The sequence below is a fragment of the Rhinolophus hipposideros genome (genome assembly GCF_964194185.1).
Source record: "Rhinolophus hipposideros genome assembly, chromosome: 9".
NCBI lineage: Eukaryota > Metazoa > Chordata > Mammalia > Chiroptera > Rhinolophidae > Rhinolophus > Rhinolophus hipposideros.
Window position 1 is genome coordinate 40,717,516 of NC_138055.1, and position 13,686 is coordinate 40,731,201.

Sequence of the window (13,686 nt, forward strand, 5' to 3'; positions counted from 1 at the left end):
TCCCTTCATGCCCACGGAGGTCCTCAGGGGAAAGTATCCATAAGGTCACTCCTGCCTGAGTTGCTGTTAGCCCCCTGTAAATTCCAAACTCTTTGGGAAGCCTGCAGTTTCTAGACCTTCAGAGGCACCCATCTACTTGTGAAATTTTTTTCAAGTTGGGTGATTTACAAGGTGAACGTCCTCTCATGCGCCCTGCAGGGGGCACGCACATTCACTCACCTCCTCCCTTGATGGCAGTCTTGCACTCCCTTTTTCCACAACACAGCCCTTTCTTCCTTTTCTCAGCACTGCTGTCTGGCCCAGACTCTCCTGCTGCCCAGCCACTCACTTTCTGTTGCATACATGCCTGTCTTGTGGCTACAGGGTCAGCCACAGTTGTCTTCATGTTTGTGCTTCTTCCTAAAGTATAGTTCAATCCTTTGTTCATTGCTTTTGTGCCATACTCACAAGTGGACCACCCAAGAAGTTTCAAACCCACCCAAGTCAGCACTTGCACACTGATCTCAAAACAAGGGCAGGAAAGATCACTGTGTAAGGTACACGTACACACGTGCACACTCCCTCTCTCACTCTCTCATTCTCTGTCTCCAGTGGTCTCTGATCACAAAGCCAAGTTTCCCTTGATTTCCTCCATGGATTTATTACAGTTTTCAGTCTCAACTGTTACACAGAAAACGGGAATGTAATTCACTGTATTACTTAAATGACATCATTTAAAATAATTGTTTTCTATCTTAGAAATTTTCACTGATTAACAATTTACTGGTTCAGTATGGTCTTAACATAAATTAGAAGTGGGGGAAAGTTTACTGCCAGGCTAGGTAAGTATTTGAGGAACAAAAGGCCAGCATTTACCATTCTGCTCAGTTTTGACGGCTCCTAATTTGATGTCGGCCCATCGAAGATGGCTCCAATTTGAGCACCTTCTCCTTTCCCTCAAGGTCCTAGTTTGTTAAATGGCTTTTGCTTTCTTGGAGCTTCTATCACACTCATGTGGAAGCCCTGGTTTACGAGATGGACTCTAGCTCCCAACACACCCCACACTCTTTAGCTGTGTCCTGATGAGCCCTTGTTACCCTCCCAGACCAGCACCAGCCACCTTGTTCCAGGTCCCCAGAAGTCAGGAAAAACATACTGACGAGTTTTTAATCACCTGCCTAAAGCACCTCCACATTTCAGAAAACATTACACACAAAAAAGGTCAAGGTCTTGGGAATCAGTCTGCATTTTACTTTACAGTACATTCATGTAAGTTCCTGCATTTCCAAGGTAACCAGATCACATTCAGGTTAGCACTGCTGGTAATAAAATTATACAACTACCCTGGCTTCAAAAACAAGATAGGATGATACACATTAACAAGTCTTTCCCTTTAATACTGCAGAAGACAATACATCACAAAAATAAAATCACATGCCTTTTACAATCCAGTGTGAAGGCATATAATTTATGTTAAAATTAAACAATTTGGAACATGGGAAGAATAAGAACAGTTTCAAAGCTTAAGATATCTAAACTTTCCCCCAATGCCATCTTTCTCTTCTGACCACCAGTTGGCACGTTCAACATCAATGCCTTGGGAAGAGAGAGACAGTGGAAAGCAGAGGATCGTTTAGCTCCAAAACTCATGGCTTCTTAGGCTACTTCTGTGAAAACTAAGTAAATAACCTGAAATTCTAAAAAGAGTGATATTAATAAGAGATGGTAATATAGGAAGCACCTGGAGAAAATTCCTCCAGTCACTAATGGGAAAAATAAGCTGCAAACATTTCACAAAAATGGAAAACTGCATCACATAGAGTAATATATTAAGTTTTGAAAATACACTTTCACTTTACTGAATGAAAACACCGTGATCCATGTTCTGGCCTCAAATCAGCTGAGAGAAACAGCTGTTACCTCCATCTGCAATATTTTCAATGGGTTATCTTCCATCATTACTATCTAAGAGAGCAGTTGACCAATAGCCCCAATCCTTGAAAAATATAAGAAGCCAAACTGAACTATAATAAAAAGTAGAATGGATTAGGCAGGAATAAATTCAGATGTGTGAGAAAGCAAGAAGTTAGATTTGGGTCTTTTTCCTAGATAAAAAAGATGGTTACAAAACGCTTTGGACCCAGGTCCAACACAGCTGGAATGATATGGTATTAAAAATGCAAGCCCCAAGAGGAACGACAGCGTGCTTATGTAGCACCTTTCTCCTACAAGTTCAATGTGCTTTAGTATAATTATCAATTAACTGCATAATTAAGTACATGACTCAGAATATACTTGGACTTATGAATTCCAGTGACTAAAGAGTCCTCGCCACTTGCTGCTAAGAAATTTTTGAATCCTGAACTTATCAGGTTATAAATGAAATTGATACTCATCCTTTGCTGACTCCGAAAGAAATACTACCCTTTCGGGGCTGAAAACTATGATGGAAGAGGGAATAAGACACTTCTTAGGAAAGCCACAAAACAGCGAGAGAAACCAGAGCCAGTGCATCTTTTACGACCCCAGAAGACAGTCCCCAGCAGCGGGCTGAGCAAGGGGAGCAGCGGTGTTTTTGAAACCAGAGTGACTTGTAGCTAACTGCCTAACAGTAAATTCACATAGTAAAATGCAGAATAAGTCAATGTGTAGCGAAGGTTTCCATTATATCTAGAAATAGGTTTTATGCTTTAAAAAAAAATTGCAATGCACTCCAAAAAAATGTTTTCAGATAATTCATGTACAACAGAAGGCACTGTTATCCGCATAAATCCATTGATTCTGCATGGCAAAAACCTGAGACGTGCAATTCAGTCCTCTAAAAATCACCTTGGTCATTCATCCTTTGGAGCATATGATTTGTCCTTTTCAGTCCAATGATTTTGTTTGTCGTTAAACTCATACATACAGTAGCTGCTTAAAATACATATTTCAGGGTGAAAAAGGTCAAAGCAGAAGGGAGAGTGGGTGAAAGTGCTGCCCAATGCCAGGAGGTGACTGGCAGAGCAGGAGGGCTCCAGAGCAGCCCCCTGCACTCCTCCCCGAACCCCACATCCCTTGGTGAAACAAAATGTCACGGTGACGCCTGGTCACTGGATGTTGCTTCTTTCAATTGTTGCTGGGCATCATCCCAAAGTTAAATGCAGAGAGGACTCCTTTGTTTTCAAAGGTGAAGCCTCCCTGTTGTTCAATCTTCTTCTTTGCCTCTAGTATTTATCGAGAGAAAGGGAAGAAAGAATATTTAAGGTGACAAAGCTAGAAAGAACCTTAGAGGAGCCAGAGTCTCTATACTCAGCACTGTGAAGGAGTGTGATTCGTGGTCCCAACTGAGCATTCACCTTTAACAGATGCAGCTCAGTAAGCAGCTGTGTTTACTCTCGTGGAAAAACTGTTGGCTAACAATGAGCGAAATGAAAACAAATCTCCAAGTGGAGTTCCACTAGCTCCATATTCTCTACTCCTGAAAAGACGCCCCCACCTCTCGCACCAAAAGGAGATTCTGTGCAGAACTGACAATCTAAGTCAGTGCACAAAAACTGGGTTCTAAACTCTAGATGCCTCTTCCGTGATGTTTCCCAGGAAAATATTTTTGTAATTACAAAATCCTTTCCATTGATTTTCTAGGAGTGACCATAATAATGTCTGCAGAAAATAATGTCTCTATCTCAAAAATCGATAATCAAGAAAAATCGCCAACATGTAAAGCCCAACAAATAGAAATGGAGTCTTTCTAAAAACACAAAGTCCTTGCAAGAACTCAGAAAGTGTGGTTGGTCCATCTGTGGTTAAGATGTGTAGGAGGGTGATCCAGCTGATTAACTCTCCCTCAGGGAGACTCATCCCAAGCCTTACATCTTACGTTTGGCTCCAAATAGGATAAGGAAATGAATGACACCACCATTAAAAGAAACATATTACATAATGCACAGTGTTTTGCAGAGCTAAGATATCACGAATGATTAAAAAGATCATACAATGTTGACAGTTCCTTATTATATTGAAATGTTAGCTTGTAACAGTTTAAGAAACAGTATGTTGGTGCCACCAGGCTTATTAAATAAGACAGACTTTGGAGCCCCATCCCCCGGGCTGACCTGCCACCGTCCGCCGGTGCTCTGCCAGCGTGTACACCTCCTGCAACGCTCTCCTCTGGTCCTCACTTAGCGGTGCCATGAGCAGCTGGTACCAGGCAGCATCCCGATTCTGCACAGCTGTTGCATTTAGAGGTAGGGAAAGGAAGAAAAGGGAACGCAGGGACAATTAGAGAATAATAATGACAATCAAATTACAATGAAATGATTGCAGACAGTAAGAGACAAAGAGTACAGTATTACAACAAACACAAGGTGATGAAACTTATTCCAACCAAGGATTATTTCCAGGTACCCACTTAGTAGCCAACTATGTGGCGCTAAAGGATGGCGGGGACATCGAAAATCTCTTTGCCTAAGTTTCCCACTTCCTTTGCCATCTCCTCTTCTTTCTAGGGTTTAGTAATTATGAATGCTCCCAAAATCCAGATCTTGGGAAACACCTGTCCCCACTTTTCACCATTTCCTCCAGAATTCTCATATTACCTGCAGCTTCAGCATTGCTCTTACACCAAGAACTCAAATTTGTACCTTTAGGCAAAACTTTTCCCTAAGTCTCCTGGACTTTTCCATTTAGACAGCTTGCCTCAAACTCAGCACAACCAAACCCAAATCTAACATTTTATCTCCCAAACTCTCTATCTCCCCATTTACATCATAGTTCTATCAGCCTCCTAGTTAACCCCTGTAAATCCCCAATATCCTTAACTATGCCTTCTCCACATCCAATCCTCTGCTGGTTTCTTAAAATCTGTCTCCTATATGCTTCTTTCCATCAAATACCATCCTCCCACTCCAGGGCCCTGTTATCCTAAATCAGTAATCTAATGCTTTGTTTCAGAGTCTATCCCCCTTCAGTTCTCTTTGCACATCATCACATCTCCCCTGAAGGAAACAACCACTTTCCTAAGGTCACTTCCTTACAGCAAAACATCCAACAACACTCCAGCGGGCAATGGGATAAAGACCACCTCGGTCCAGAATTCAAGGCTACTACAATTTGGTCCCATTTTCTTACTTCACAGAGATTTAAGCACTGGTCTCTATATGCCGATCCAAAGCTGGTTGCCTTTCTCTTGAGGAGCATATTTAAATACACATCCTAAGATCCCACCCAAGACCTAAAAGCTTCCTTGCTGCTTATGATGCACATCCACGTCTGGAAGCAACTGCCCTTGAGCATACCCTCCTTCTTCCCACCTCCACATTTGTGCGCTTGTTTTCCCCAGGCTTTGCAATGTTATTCTCTGTGCCCTATCTAGTTCCTGCTACATTTCAATAAAACAGAGGTGGTTTTACCTTCAGTAATGGTATGTGTAGCAACACTAAATCATGCCAATATATGATACTAGCATTGCCTTGTTAGTAACAATAGTTTATACACAAGGATATTCATTTTAATATTGCTTGTAACAGCAAAAAAAATGGAAATACTTTTATGTCCATCAATGGAAATGAATTATAGCATGACCATAGAAATACTATATAACTGTAAAACAATCTATATTAATAAGATTTTTTCATTGTAATTTCTTTATAATAGTTATATGAATATTTTCATTGGTTATTTATTTTTAGTTCTATAAGTTTTCCATTTACATCTTCCATCTTTACACTGGGTTACTGGTCTTACTCATTTGTAGGTCTTTGTTAACCGTGAATCTTAAGCCTATGACATGTATGTGGCAAATATTTTCTCCCAATCTTTTATGAATCCTTTAACTGTACAGTGTTCTTTACTGTACAAAATTGGTAAATTGCTTATGTAGTAAAAAGTTACTGTCTTATGGCAACTGGACTCTGTTCCTTTCCATGGGGACTGTGAATTGCTAATAAATTTATGGCCATAATTTTTAAGCAACATATGACTGAGTACTTCATTCTTTTTTGTAGAAATGCTTATCCATTGATGTCTAGACGAAGTACAACTTACACAGATACTCTTGACTGAAATTATGTTTGTGAGGATAACGTGCAGCCTCCGCTGCCACTCTACGATGAAAAAGGTTGCTGCAACTGGGTGAGGGGTATGTCACTGTTATTCTCTCTCATTTTGTATATGGTTGGGGATTTCTACAATAAAAATAAAGTTTTTTGAAAGAATCTAAGTCAATTTTGGGCAGATCCCCAAACAACTTCTAATGGGAGGAAATGAAGAAAAAGTTTAGAAAAGACATCTGAAGGTTTAGGGAGTAAAGACATACTTAGCAGTGCTTGCGTAAAAAATTGGTATTCGTCCACGCTATTGTCAAGGTCAAGTGGAGTACTGAATCCCTCAAGGGCAGTTTCTTCCAGTACTTCTTCATCCCAGTCATCATCATCTTCCTCCTCATCTTCACCTCTCCCGTTATTAGACTGCATGGCTTGTGCACTTACATTTGCCTCCTCTTCATCACTTGAAATCTCCTCTGTGAATCCATTATTTAAAAGGAATCCGCATATATAAGGACAAAATATAAAATTCCATCAAGAAAACAGAAATTATAAAATGATATTTTGTAAATGAAAAAAAACCTACCACGTAATTTTACATAAAATTATAAAAAACAATCCTTATCTTTAGTGTAGTTTGCTAAACTGAAAATGACTATCTTCCTCACCGAAAATAAATAATTTCCAACTATGCTTAAGTCTGTGGTCCAGCAGAACATTGTTACTGTTTTGCTGTGGCTGCCTCATGTTTATTAATATAAAACACTATTTAACCACAGATACCCAATTAATTTTTTTTTTTTAAAAAAGACATAAAATAATTGTACAGTCAGTTCATGTGTTTCAAATAACAATGCGCTCCCACTGAGAATTCAGGTCTCTTAACTATGAACTGCTCAGAAATGCTCAGGTGAAAAGATCATTTCTGCTAATAGAAACAGACAAATATAGAAATGTAAAGGAAAAATAAAATAGCTACATGTGGGTTGAAAAGTTAAAAGGTGAATTGTGTATCGCCATGGATTCTGTTTCTATTTTCAGTGCCCGTCTGTTCTAAGCAGTACAACCAGTATTATAACTAACCAGAAGACAGAAAATACTTGCATTAAACTGCAAGGTAGTTTTAGAAATAAGGAAAGAAGCCATAGTTTTAACCACGTACATTAATGTGTGTGTGTGTGTGTGTGTGTGTGTGTACATATGTACACATATATATACAGCAAAGTTATAATTACAAAGACAGCAAGAAATACCTTTGCTAGTTAATTATTCTATACTTTAGTAAGAAATTCAACAAGGAAGTCTGGGATATAACTAGAAAAACTTCCCTCAAGTCACATTAATTATAAGCTAATAAAAAGTGAGCAATATAAGAAATTAAAAAGAGAACATCATAACATACTAAAAAGGAATTCTATAATTATTGGCATCTATTTAGCAAAAAAGAAAAAGAAGAGTCTAGTAAAGAAATAGTACTACAAAAAAATAGAGTCACATGCATTCCTGGAAAAGTTCTGATTTTTCCCAATTTAAGAAATATCTGTTTTTAACCAAAAGAGGAAAAACTCCATTTGGAGTTGGATAATGTTTTACCTCCTGGGCCCCAGCAGTAATATTAAATGTCATTAAATAAAATAAAGATCTAATATTCTTGATTCGAACAATCTTATTCTAACTCTTGGTTAAGCAAATCACCTTCATTTATGTACTTTATTCTAAATTTATAACATGTAAACTACAAATATCTCCCAATTATAATTTTTGATGATGAGTCACCTAAGAACCACGAAAAGAAAAATCAAGCACTCTCTACTAATCTGCTGTACTCTGACACTTCTCAGTGTCATGGTTAATTTAACTCATAGCTGCTGCCTTCATTGAGACTGAGCACCAAAAAACAAACAAAAAACACTAGGTTGCTAACTTATTTAAGACCACTTAATTCTATTATAAGTGTATGTCCCGAGGTGTAACAACATTTCACTAGGCTCAATAATAAATCTCTAAAGTGTCAAAAAATGAACAAATATAAACTCATATCAATGATATAATTAAGGCAACCAAACCCAAAGTATTTGTTAAATGTGCCACAGGTCAAAAAATGTAAATTTGTTCAATGACTACAGATTAAAATTCAAAGAAAATGCATGCTCAAATCAAAATCAATTCTTGCATTCACTGCAGTTAGAAGACTTTACCATTTTCTTCCATATCAGTTTTCTCTGCTTTTGATCGATCTTCCCGGTTTACCAGTTGTCTAGTAGCACAGACCTGCTTGAGGCCAAGGAAAAGGAAAAGAATTGAGGGCACAATCTGTCCCACCACAGCATCTACTGCAGGAGGTCGATTTTGCAATTCCAAGAGGATACTCAGTCCTATTATACACATCTTCCGGTCATGATGCCTACAAATTATGACGGAAAAAAAAAAAAGTGCACATAAGGAATGGGGACAAATTCTGAGGAAACTACAAAAAGGAATGTCCAAAGTGTACTCTAAGGTTCATTCACTGGAATTATACAGAGGTCTCTCCCATTTTGTACCACATGAAATCCTATGTAAATCGAGTTTTGTAAATCAATTATTGTCCTCAAAGACTTATGGGAGTCTGCAATCAGTATGGTGAAATCTTGCTGTAATATCAATTTATAATTAATATAAATGCTATATCTGGGTCTTGGAATAACAAGTTATATTAAATTAAAAACACCTTATTTGACAGCACAAAATTCCTATCCAATGGAAAAAATGAAGAGTTCCTTAGACTTTGTCTTTAGTAAATTGGTCTACAAGGTTTCTTGGCAGATGTACGGTACACTAACCCCAGGTGTCAAAAGCTATTTCAAAAACTCAGGATCTAATAAGTTGAATTTATGGCTGTAAGTTAATCTATTAAATGTCCTCTACTATAACACAAAATAAGGAAAATTTAATTATGAAGGAAAAATTTGACCAATATACATTACACACATTTTCTACTAAATTTTTCTTCTAAATTGTTTAAAACTAAAAATATTAAGAATGAAAAGACTTGCAGAACAAAAATTCATGTGCAGTAATTCAAGTTGTTTAAAAAGAGTAATATACAACAAACCCAGTGATGAACATATTACAAGCTTCTGTTATTCTTCGTTATTTTCATTGACTGATTCATTCAAGTTACTACTGCCAAAGTAGTACGCTATAACAGGAACCGTACTTATCCTGAGGGCTTTCTCATCCACATTAACCCTAACTAATAGTGCACCTCAAGTGTCAAGGGGATCAAAGCAGGAAAGATGATTATCTAGTGGGGCTCTTAAAAAGTCCAAGGAAACACAATCCAAGCATGCCCAGTCTACGCAATAGCTGAAACGGACATTCCATCTCTGGAAAGCTGCTTATAGATGCTAATAAAGAGATAAGCGTACCAACTGCGTAACTGGGAATGACCAAACCTCTACTTCCTGAACCTTTGTCACAGAAAACGTTAAGCACAATTTCTTTTTTAAAAGTACGTTTTTCCCTTCAAGGCTTTAATAAGAAATCTGAAACAGGGACAAACCCCAATTTCCTACAAATAGAAAAATTGGAATAAACATAGCAGCTTGTAAAGATCTTCCCCCACTCCTACTCTACCATCCCAATTCAGGCCTCCATCATCTCCCCACCACTTAGCAGTGTCCTAACTACTTCTCCTGTTGGAATTCTTTTCCCCTCAGCAAATTTTTCTAAATGACCTTACAAAACTTAAAAAGAACTTTAGTTCCTTCTAATGCATTAAACTAATTAGTCAACAATCTAGCTTAAATTTTCTAACACTGTCACTACTGTGTTGGGTCACTTGAGGAGGGTATATAACTACTACTTTGGAATTTCACTTTTCCTGTTAGGAAACGAGGAGAGTGTTTCACATAAGGCCAAACTCTCCTACCAGGGCACTGTCTGGGCTACAACCAATCATTCTGATCTCACATTTGAGAACAGGCTCCCTTGAGATCTGAAAAGAGTCCACAGCCCACGACAGTACATTATATCTTTATCAGACTGGTACTTTCCTTAGAAACCTTACTCCATTTAGAATGTTTTTACCCACAGACACTTAGTAGTCATGGAACCCAGATGGACACTTAATTTTTGTTACCTAGAGATATAACAACACACACAAATCAAAAACAAGTGCAGAAAGGCTATACCTAATTTTCAGAGGCTACGTTCTTTCCACTAGATCATACTGCTGAAACACAATCTTAATTCTCTAAAAATTAAATATGTTAACAATACACTATAAAATAATTCTTAAGATATGAAAATTATCTTTCTATATGCTATTATATGTACATATTTTAAAAATCAACTTTCCAGAAACAGAAAAGCAATATAAAATGCAGAAGACACATACCCAAGAAAACAATCTGTATCATTCATCCATTGATTTACAAATTGTACAGTTATAGGTCCAGGGTTGTGAGGCAACTGAATTCTTTCTAAGGTATGTAGCAGCAAATCAGGATTGTAGTACAAGGCAGCAATTGCAACCTGAAGACACATAGTACGGAGCTCACTAGTTTTGACCCCTCGGGTTAATCTCTCCAAAACAAGTTGAACAAAAAGTGGAATGCACTAGAGGGAAAAAAAAAAAAGAAAATCAATCATACACAGAGAAACCAAGTAACTTTTATAGAATGCTGAATGTTGGTAAAAGTGTAATTGATAAATAAAACTCTTTTAATGAAAATAAAACTTTCGCTTATTTAAATCATTTTTAGAGATAGTAAATGTATATTCTCATAAAAATCTGGAGAGGTGAAATGGCCAAAGAGAGTAGCACCAAAAAGTCTCCTTCCCCTTTAAGTGCAGATCACAGTTAGTTGGAGATTGTCCTACAAGAGTTCACACCCAAATGATGGTAGTATCCAAATGTGAACTTTGCCTTTCCAAGTTTAAGATAAATGACTATGTTGAGAAATCAAATTAGGGAGATAAACAAATAAGACTCAGAATAAGCATGATGTGATCAGAACTTCTCTTGAGAAATAAAATTCCTGTTCATATAAGTAAAAGACTGAAGATAAAATGGTGGACTTGGCACATTAAAACAAAATCATCTCACTCCAGTTCTAAAATAAAACATTGATGAACTAATTGTATTATAAATATTTGCCAATAGTTATTTGTCAATTGATATGGATGGGCTGAAGTTATTTATGTAGAATAAAATTCTGAGGTCTCCATGTAAGTTCGTTTTAAAAGAAAATTTTAAAAATCAAGGTTTCAGGGGAGGATGAGATGAACAGGTAGAACCGGATTTTTAGGGCAATGAAACTACTGTGTGTGTTACTATAAGGCGAATACATGTCATTATAGATTTGTCCAAACTCATAGAATGTACACAAAGTGTAAACCCTAATGTATACTATGGACTTTGGGTGATAATGATGTTTCACTGTAGGCTCGTCAGCTGTAACCAGTGTACCACTCTAGTGGGGGATGTTAGAAATGGGAAAGATCGTGCACGTGTGGGGCAGGGGTATATGGGAAATCTCTGTATTTTCTGCTCAATTTTGCTATGAAGCTATGAAGCTAAAACTGCTCTAAACCATAAAGTTTACTAAACAACAAATTAAAAATCAAGGTTTCACATAGAAATTTAAGTCAAATTTAGTGTTTTCTTTAGTAGGTGAAACTATAAAAACATTGGCATCAGCAGACTACTAGCCTTGTTTAGGATGACATATTAAATCAAAACATGACTATACGAGTGATTGGAACTTTTAAGACTACGAGTTTATAAAGAGATGACTAGTTTAACTCTATTAATTTCTTCTCATATTCTGATATAGAGGCATCTGTGTTCTGATTCAATAGCACAACGTAAGGAACATATAGGCTACGTTAAAAATTATTACTGTGGTCAAAGAATTACTGTGAATCCATGAAGCCACACTAAAAAATGTAAACTAAGCTAGAAAAGCTCTTTTTGAGTTCTTTTAAAAATAAAGTTTTATTTTAACAAATATTTACTATTACATGCAAAGCCATTAAGAATATAAAGAAACCTTGATGTTTTAAACTAGTAAAAACTAAAATTATCCTTTTATATTACATTGAAACAAACTCAATTATGGGGACTAGTTGAACAGACTATGTAAACCCACAAATATGGAACTATGCAGCTTCAAAAAGGAATGCAGAATACCTCTACATACAACTATGGAGTGACATGCAGGATGCATTATTAAGTGAAAGTGTCAGGATTGAAAAACAATATGTACAGTGTGCTACTATTTAAGAAGGTAAGAAGAGAATGAATATATCTATATGCTTCTTATTTCAAATGAAAGATAACTAAAAACTGGCGGGGGGAAATGGGGACAGAGATTAAGGGTAGAGGAGACAGGGTTGTAAACTAAACTTTCCTGAACATATCTGATTTTATAAATTAGGCTTTGGAACTATGTAAGTTTTATACATTCATTTAAAAAAAAATTTAAGCAACCCCTAAAAATTAAAATAAAATGAAACAAATGAATCAATCAAACAGGGATTATTTTAAATGACTTTAAAATGTAATGATTTGACTATATTTTCACTACACATATCCCCAGTATATGGACATACCGTGTGGATAAAAGGAGCTACTAAAAAATCTTAAACTGTTTCTAGTAATTATGTGTTGGTGATAATATTAACATAATTGTTCTGAGACTATATGTACATATAAGTGAGATAAAGCAAGTGAGTAATTATGAGGAGAACCAGGACTTTTGGTATGGGAGATAGAGATTAAGTTAAGTAAAAATAATGGAGTCCTGAATTTGAATTGAAAATTTCTGCATGTACTAATGATTTATTAATCTGAAAATAAAAAAGATACAATATGCATTACCTAGCTCTCGTATGTAGAAACAATAACCAACTCGATAGCAATGAATATCTCCTGTGCTTAGTCTTAAAATACCATTTCCCATTTCCCAGGGTAGGGCAAGAAATGTCCAAGATGAACCTGGAACATCTAGTCACGTCAGATAGCAAGGAAACTACCAAACACTACTAGGGTCATGTCAAAAGCACTCATATGACAAACTCAAGAGGCTCCCCACTGGCCAAATGTTGAAACGACTTTCTTTCCTCACACTACATATAAAAATTAACTCCAAATAAATTAAAGACCTAAATGTTAGTGCTAACAAGGAATCTTTTTGTTTTCCAAATCCAAGGAACATTTATTAATTGTTGTGATTGTGCTGTTTGGATAATGTGGTAACATACATTGGTTCTTCGAAAAATCAACAAAACTGACTCAACTGACCAAGGGGAAAAAAATAGAAGACTCTAATTACTAAAATCAGAAACAAAATAGTCATTACTACTGACCTACAAAAACAAAAAGAAATATCGATATTTTATGAATTGCATGGCAACGAATTAGTTAAATGAAAAGGACAAATTCCTAAAAAGATGCAAACTACTGAAACTGACTCAAAAAGAACTAGAAATATGACTAGATCTACAACAGATTGAATTAGTAATTTAAAAACTACTCAAAGGAAAAGCTCAGGCACAAACGGTTTCACTGCTAAAGTCAACCAAACATTTAAACACCAAACTCCAGAAACTCTTCCCGAAAATAGAAGAGGAGGGAGCACTTCCTAATTCATTCTGTGAGGCTAGCATCACTCTGATACCAAAGCCAGACAAATAT

At 36.6% G+C, this 13,686-nt stretch overlaps 1 protein-coding gene across 3 annotated transcripts in view; it reads right to left on the reverse strand.

The window, feature by feature from the left end:
- Positions 1 to 622: 622 nt before the first annotated feature.
- The window catches only part of IPO8 (importin 8), a 59,860-nt gene continuing 46,796 nt past the window's right edge, over positions 623 to 13,686 (reverse strand). For all 3 annotated transcript variants that reach the window (XM_081059478.1, XM_081059477.1, XM_081059479.1), the window contains 5 exons: positions 10,384 to 10,604; positions 8,201 to 8,406; positions 6,275 to 6,478; positions 4,074 to 4,190; positions 623 to 3,185 (listed from right to left, as the gene is read on the reverse strand). In XM_081059478.1, the coding sequence (XP_080915604.1) occupies positions 3,088 to 3,185; positions 4,074 to 4,190; positions 6,275 to 6,478; positions 8,201 to 8,406; positions 10,384 to 10,604 (846 nt within the window). In that variant the 3' untranslated portion in view covers positions 623 to 3,087. The remainder of the gene's footprint in view (positions 3,186 to 4,073; positions 4,191 to 6,274; positions 6,479 to 8,200; positions 8,407 to 10,383; positions 10,605 to 13,686) is intronic.